The sequence below is a fragment of the Heteronotia binoei genome, chromosome 21, assembly GCF_032191835.1.
Source record: "Heteronotia binoei isolate CCM8104 ecotype False Entrance Well chromosome 21, APGP_CSIRO_Hbin_v1, whole genome shotgun sequence".
Lineage (NCBI taxonomy): Eukaryota > Metazoa > Chordata > Lepidosauria > Squamata > Gekkonidae > Heteronotia > Heteronotia binoei.
In genome coordinates, this window is record NC_083243.1 from 13,024,889 (window position 1) to 13,032,511 (window position 7,623).

Below are 7,623 nucleotides of genomic sequence, written 5' to 3' on the forward strand. Positions count from 1 at the left end.
GTAGGCCACTTTGGGACTCTGTCCTTGAAAGGGCAGCTGCTGTGAGAGCCCTCTCAGCCTCACCCACCTCACAGGGTGTCTGTTGTGGGGGAGGAAGGGAAAGGAGATTGTAGGCCGCTCTGAGACTCTGTCCTTGAAAGGGCAGCTGCTGGGAGAGCCCTCTCCAGCCCCACCCACCTCACAGGGTGTCTGTAGTGGGGGAGGAAGATAAAGGAGATTGTAGGCGGCTCTAAGACTCTGTCCTTGAAAGGGCAGCTGCTGTGAGAGCCCTCTCCAGCCCCACCCACCTCACAGGGTGTCTGTTGTGGGGGAGGAAGGGAAAGGAGATTGTAGGTGGCTCTAAGACTCTGTCCTTGAAAGGGCAGTTGCTGTGAGAGCCCTCTCAGCCTCACCCACCTCACAGGGTGTCTGTTGTGGGGGAGGAAGGGAAAGGAGATTGAAGGCCGCTCTGAGACTCTGTCCTTGAAAGGGCAGCTGCTGTGAGAACTCTCTCAGCCCCACCCACCTCACAGGGTGTTTGTTGTTGTGTGGGGGGGGGGGAGAAGGTAGAGGAGATTGTGACCGCTCTGAGATTCAGAGTATAGGGTGGGATATAAATCCGAAATCTTCGTCTTCTTCTCCAGAAGGCCGGCACCCTAGGTAATAGCCTAGTTTGCCTAGTGGGAGGGGCAGCCCTGCAAGGGCTCCATGTTGGGGAACCCCCTGGGTTAGAACATCGAAGGTGTTCTCCTGGAAATGACCAGTGGCCCACTAGGTCTAGCCTCCTTTTCCAACCCAGCACGGATGTCATGTGCCGCTCCGACCAATTCACCTGCACAAGCGAAGGTTCTTTCCCTGCAGGGCCCCTCGAGCCAGAACAGGAAACGACACTCGTCGCTGATCTAGTTTGGGAAGTGTGCAGCTCTATGGTCTTGGCTGCGGCTCCGTGGTAGAGCATCTGCTTGCCATGGAGAAGGTCCCAGGTTCAATCTCCAGTTAAAAAGGACCCGGGAGTACGTGATGCGACACACCACAAGCTGAGACTCTGGAGAGCTGTTGTTGGTCAAAGTAGACAATGCTGACCTCGATGGGCCAAGAGTCTGATTCAGTTTAAGGCAGCTTTAGGGCCGTGACAGTAGACGGACGACCAACGAAACACTACCCAAGCAAGGCAGCTTCGTGAGGATGATCAGAAAAGCACACGAAAGAAAAAAAACACGACCATTCTCAGTCTCTTTAAGAACTTGTCTCCTACCCAGTCGCAACGACAGTGCCTCAGGGAACCATTTAAGGAAACATTCTCTTTCGTTCCGTCTTTAACTACGAGAGGCTGCCAGGCTACGCAACCCATCCTCGCGAGCGCCACAACACAATAAAACATTTCAAGCCGAGAAACGTTAAGGACTTGGCGCTGAAATATTCTTAGAAGCTCGAAAGCTGGTTCGTTAGCGCTCTGCAAGCCGGCAATGAAAGACGAATAACTTTTCGGCGCAGTCTCTTACCCCCCTCCCCCTCACGAGTCTGTTCTTTATCTATGGGGGGGTGGGGGAACCCAGACATTTTGGATAGCAAACCCAAACAACGGAAAACCATACCTTGACATACATTCAAAGCTTTTCGAAAAGGGTCCCTGCATTTTCGTTTCTTTAAAAAGAGAGAGAGAGAGAGATCGGCCTGCAAAAAATAATCAGGATCTGCCCAAAGTCAATTTCATTCCGAAGGGAAGATAACGTAGGGAGGGGGGAAAGAAAAAATACATTTACCGTCTGCTCTAGGTGCATTTAGCGTGGCAATACCGAAAGGTTCTAACGGTGCCACTCTTGCGGTATGTTTCTTCATTCTCTGGAAGGGTTCTCAAAGATGTCGCGTTCTCGTCTCCTTTTCCCACGACATTGTTTTTCTGGGGGGGTTGGGCCCCCCCTTCCCCAGTGCCACAAGATACCTCTCTGCTGTGTCTAGAGATGCCGCTCTGAAGACGCTGCAGCCAACTAGGAGGGTAGGACTGCCGTTTCCCCGGGAAACCATTAGCAACAGATTCAAACAATGCTTGACCTCAACCAAGACTTTTCCCCCCTTGCGTTCAATGGTTGGGTATTGCCGGCGGTTCAGACAACAATAGCTGGAAATCGACTGCCTTTCGCTTCTCAGAGATGACGGGGGGAGCCCGTTCGGAACCACGGCACCCGGTCTGCACCAAAGGGGGTCCCTCTGCGCCCACGGTTCAGGGACGCGATCTCCCAGTGGCTCCCGCCAAGGAACGACGTGAGATAATTCCCTGCTACTCGTGCAATGAAAAATGCATGAGGGGTGATGAAGACTGCGTCCGAACCAAACTTGAAATCACTTCTGCGCTTCCGAGATATAATAAAGGGAGGGGGCATGGAGGAACCTGGAGATTCTCTGTTGCTAGTTAATCACAGGGCGAGAGAGAGAGATTCTCATAAGCCGCGAGTCGCACGGAACCGTATGTAACAGGATGCGCCGAAGAATTTGTAACTTATTAATACACATTTGGAGCCCGCTGGGGAAATCTACAGCAGACCTCTGCAAATAGTAAAATTGTGCTTATGGGATTTGAAGGGCTACGTGCTCTCATATTAGTTATGAAAGGGAGCTATCGAGAAAAGGACAGCCTTTGCATCGGCTGCAATCTTATGCTCTGTTTCAAGATTCTCCAGTGTGCACTTTTGAGTTCTCTTGCAACCAGTGAAGCTTCTTTCATGCTGAATTTGACCCTCGGGCTCGTCAAGGTCAATACTGCCTACTCAGACCCGGCACCCGCTCTAGGGCCCGTGGGGTCCCGGGAAGGCTCCCTGGAACCGGAAGTAAAGGGGAGCGAAGCCTTCTCCCGCGTGCGCTTCAAAGGATTAGGTGCCATGCCGGCCGCATCGAAGCCAGTAGGGTCCAGCCGTGGCGCATTCCTTTGATCACGCCAGGGGGGCGGGCGAAGCGCAAGGGAGTGGGGTGGGCGGTGGCGGGGGGAGGCAGGCAGGCAAACTAGGTGGATGTCGTGGGCGCCGGGAGAGGGGAAGCCCAATTCGGCACCCCCTCCTCCCGGCGCCCTAGGCAACCGCCTAGTTTGTCTAGTGGGCGAGCCAGCCCTGCTCAGACCAGCAGTGGCTCTCCAGGGTCTCAGACAGAGGTCTTTCGCATCACCTGCTGTCTGATCTTTTCCACTGGAGCAACAGAGAATCTCCAGGTTCCTCCATGCCCCCTTCCCCCTCCCCCTGAACCTGGGACGTCCTGCACACCAAGCCGAGGCTCTGCCACTGAGCCACAGGCCCTCCCCAAATTATGCCAGAAGAACTCATGAAGCTGCTTTCTACTGAATCAGATCATTGGCCCATCAAGGCCGGTATTGCCTACTCAGGCTGGCAGCGGCTCTCCAGGGTCTCAGGCTTAGATCTTTCACATCCCCTGTTGCCAGACCTTTTAACGGGAGGAGCCAGGGATTGAACCCGAGACCTTCGGCATGCCAAGCAGATGCTCTGTCGCTGAGCTCCAGCCTCTTAGAATCCTAGAATCATAGAGTTGGAAGGGACCTCCAGGGTCATCTAGTCCAACCCCCTGCACAAGGCAGGAAACTCACAAACACCTCCCCCTAAATAAACAGGATCCTCATTGCTGTCAGATGGCCCTCTAGCCTCTGTTTAAAAACCCCCAAGGAAGGAGAGCCCAGCACCTCCCAAGGAGGAAGCCTGTTCCACTGAGGAACCGTTCTAACAGTCAGGAAGTTCTTCCTAATGTTGAGCCGGAAACTCTTTTGATTTAATTTCAACTTGTTGGTTCTGGTCTGACCTGCTGGGGCAACAAGAAACAACTCCACACCATCCTCTAGATGACAGCCCTTCAAGTACTTGAAGATGGTTCAGGTACCTGAAGATGGTCAAGTACCCTTCCCTGACAGTCTTGAACATATGATGCTGTCTTCTACTGATTCAGACCCCTGGTCCATTGAAGAAGTCAGTATTGTCTACTCAGGCAGGCAGCAGCTCTTCAGGGTCTCAGGGCACAGGTCTTTCCCATCACCTGATGCCAGATCTTTCAACTGGAGATGCTGGGGATTGAACCTGGGACCTTCTGCATCCCAAGCACTAGCTCTCTTCTGCTGAGCTGTGGCCATTCCCCAACCAGGGCTGGATTAACAATTAGGAAAAGTAGGCACTGGCTTATTGGCCCCCACACCTTTAGTGGCCCTGGGCTGGCTCCCTCCCCATTTCCCCCCTGCTTGCAGCCCTCCCAGCCTGCAACTGAGCCGCTCTTTGCCCGACTTGCCTGGTGCGGCTGCTGCTGGCGTTGTCGCCAAGTTTGCCTCTCTCTCCTCCCGCACAGCTTTGTTAAAGGGTCTTTTGACAAGGTGCCTGTAGGCTGCAGCGGGGGCCACGGCCGACAGGGAGATTCTGAGATAATTTGCCAAGCGGCCCCCATGATTTTGACTGCCGCGGGGCCTCCACAGGGTTTAATCCGGCACTGTTCCCCACACATGAAGTTGCCTTCTACTGAAACAGACCTTTGACCCATCAAGGTCACACTACTCAGTCTACTCAGGCTGGCAGCGGCTCTCCAGGGTCTCAGGCAAAGGTCTTTCACATCTAGGGTTGCCAATCCCCAGGTGGGGGCAGGGGATCCCCTGGTTTGGAGGCCCTTCCCCCACTTCAGGGCCATCAGAAAGCGGGAGGGAGGGAGGGAAATGTCTGCTGGGCACTCATTCCCTATGGTGACCAATTCCCATACGGAATAATGGAGAATTGATTGGTGGGTATCTGGGGCTCTGCGGGGGCTGCTTTTTGAGATAGAGGCACCAAATTTTCAGCATAGCGTCCAGTGCCTCTCCCCAAAATACCCTCCAAGGCTCAAAAAGATTGGACTGCAAGGTTCAGTTCTATAAGCCCCCAAAGAAGGTGTCCCTATCCATTATTTCCAAGGAGGGAAGGCATTTAAAAGGTGTGCCGTTCCTTTTAAATGTGATGGCCAGAACTCCCTTTGGAGTTCAATGATGCTTGTCACACCTTTGCTCCCGGCTCCACCCCCAAAGTCTCCTGGCTCCACCCCCAAAGTCCCCCGATATTTCTTGGATTGGACTTGGCCACCCTATTCACATCACCTACTGCCAGATCTTTTAACTGGAGATGCCAGAGATGGAACCTGGGACCTTTTGCATGCCGAGCAGATGCACTGCCACTGAGCCAAGGCCGTTCCCCCAAAAGTCCGATTAAGAATGCCTGATATGCAGGGTGTTTTTTTTTTGGTAGCAGGAACTCTTTTGCATATCAGGCCATATTAGACTGCCGTAGAAGGGGCCGTGGCTCAGTGGTAGAGTATCTGCTTGATATGCAGAAAGTCCCATGTTTAGTCTCCGGTATCCCCAGTGGAAAAGATCATAATAATAATAATAATAATAATAGATTTTATTTGTATCCCGCCCTCCCCGCCTAGGCGGCTCAGGGCAGCTAACAACATCCCATACATTAACATAAATAGGTAAAACTTTTAAATTTAACAATTAAAACATTTAAACATAAAAACCAGTTAATTGAGTTAAAATACATAATTCAAGTTACATTAGATGTATCTGGCAGCAATAAAACTGTTCTGGCGCTGGTTCTGCCAGTTTAGATAGTTCCATGGTAGTATTATAGATGGCGGTTCTTTTATTCCTAGCAGCTCAGCAGTCGATATCAGTATAGGCTTGTCTGAAAAGGGCGGTCTCGCAGGCCCTGCGGAACTGGTCGAGGTTCCGCAGGGCCCGCACTTCCTCCAGAAGCTGGTTCCACAGTGCAGGAGCCGCGGCTGAAAAGGCCCGTGCTCTGGTGTTTTGGAGTTTGACCTCTTTCGGCCCAGGGGTGGTCATTTTATTTTTACCCACTGACCTCAGTGCCCTCTGGGGCTCGTATGGGGAGAGACGGTCCCTTAGGTAGGCTGGTCCTCGGCCATATAGGGCTTTAAAGGTAATAACCAACACTTTGTACTGGACTCAGTAGGTGATTGGCAGCCAGTGCAGTCCGCGCAGCCCCGGCCGTATGTGCTCCCATTTCGAGAGCCCCAATAGTAGCCTGGCCGACGCGATCAGACAGTAGGTGATGGAAAATACCATTGTCTGAGACCCTGGAGAGCTGCTGCCAGTCTGAGTAGACAGAGAAGGAATCAGAGTCAGAATCACAAAAAAGGATCAGGTGAAAGACCTCTCCATAAGACCCTGGAGATTCAACCGGTTTGAATAGACAGGACTTTTTTTGGTAGCAGAAGCTCCTTTGCATATTAGGCCACACCTTTTTTGGTAGCAGGAGCTCCTTTGCATATTAGGCCACACCTTTTTTTGGTAGCAGGAGCTCCTTTGCATATTACGCCTGATGTAGCCAATCCTCCTGGAGCTTACAGTAGGCCCTGTAAAAAGAGTCCTGTAAGCTCTCGGAGGATTGGCGACATCAGGCGGGTGTGGCCTAATATGCAAAGGAGCTCCTGCTACAAAAAGAAAGTTCTGCGATTAGTACTTGGAGGCAGGGCTTTTTGTAGCAGGAATTCCTTTGCATATTAGGCCACACCCGCCTGATGTAGCCAATCCTCCGAGAGCTTACAGTACATAAGGACATCAGAGAAGCCATGTTGGATCAGGCCAATGGCCCATCCAGTCCAACACTCTGTGTCACACAGTGGCAAAAGAACCCCAAGTGCCATCAGGAGGTCCATCAGTGAGGCAAGAAGCCCTCCCACTGTGCCTCCTCCAAGTACTCAGAATACAGAGCATCACTGCCCCAGACAGAGAGTTCCAACAATACGCTGTGGCTAATACCCACTGAAGGACCTCTGCTCTGTACAAAGAGCCCTGGAAGCTCCAGGATGATTGGCTACATCAGGCGGGTGTGGCCTAATATGCAAAGGAGCTCCTGCTACAAAACAAGCCCTGCGAATAGACAATAGTGTCTTCGATGGACCTGGGGTCCGAGTCAGTTGAAGGCCAAGATCCCTGGCCCAATCGAGTCAATTTACATCACAGATTTTATTTCCAAAAAAGATATCCCATCTTCTTGCCTTCACAGGGCTCCCCCCCACACCCCCTCCAAGGCGCAGGACAAAAACCACCTTTGAAACCTGTTAGAATCACCGGCACTCCTCCCAAGGTTAAGGAAAGGCAGGGGCTGGCTCAGGCAGGGTCTAATTCTGCAAAACCAACGGCTACCGCAGCGGTGCAAAGCAGCGCAAGGCGAATTTTGAAAACACGACTCCACACAATTAACACATTCAATCACCAGCTCTCCTGATGAGTAATCAAAAGAGCAAATCAAGGCAAGTTTGCCCAGCAGCGTGCCGAGCTGTTGATAGAACTGGAAGATAATTGCTGGGAAGCGCTTTCACAATTCTTAGCTGCAGCGCAAATATTAATGCGGTCGCTCCCCGGGATCCCGCCACCTTTTCCTTCCAGTCACGGAATTCTGAACCCCACCAAAAACATAGCATCACAGAATCATAGAGTCACAGAATCACAGAGTTGGAAGGGACCTCAAGGCTCATCTAGTCCAACCCCCTGCACAGTGCACGGAATTCACAAATACCTCCCTCTAAATTCACAGGATCCTCATTGCTGTCAGAGAGCCATCTAGCCTCTGTTTAAAAACCTCCAAGGAAGGAGAGCCCACCACCTCCCGA

General features: G+C 52.1%; 1 protein-coding gene across 2 annotated transcripts in view; it reads right to left on the reverse strand.

The window, feature by feature from the left end:
- SLC35F4 (solute carrier family 35 member F4) overlaps positions 1-2,045 on the reverse strand; it is a 68,175-nt gene extending 66,130 nt beyond the window's left edge. For both annotated transcript variants that reach the window (XM_060263159.1, XM_060263158.1), the window contains exon 1: positions 1,743-2,045. In XM_060263159.1, the coding sequence (XP_060119142.1) occupies positions 1,743-1,818 (76 nt within the window). In that variant the 5' untranslated portion in view covers positions 1,819-2,045. The remainder of the gene's footprint in view (positions 1-1,742) is intronic.
- Between the last annotated feature and the right edge of the window lie 5,578 nt (positions 2,046-7,623).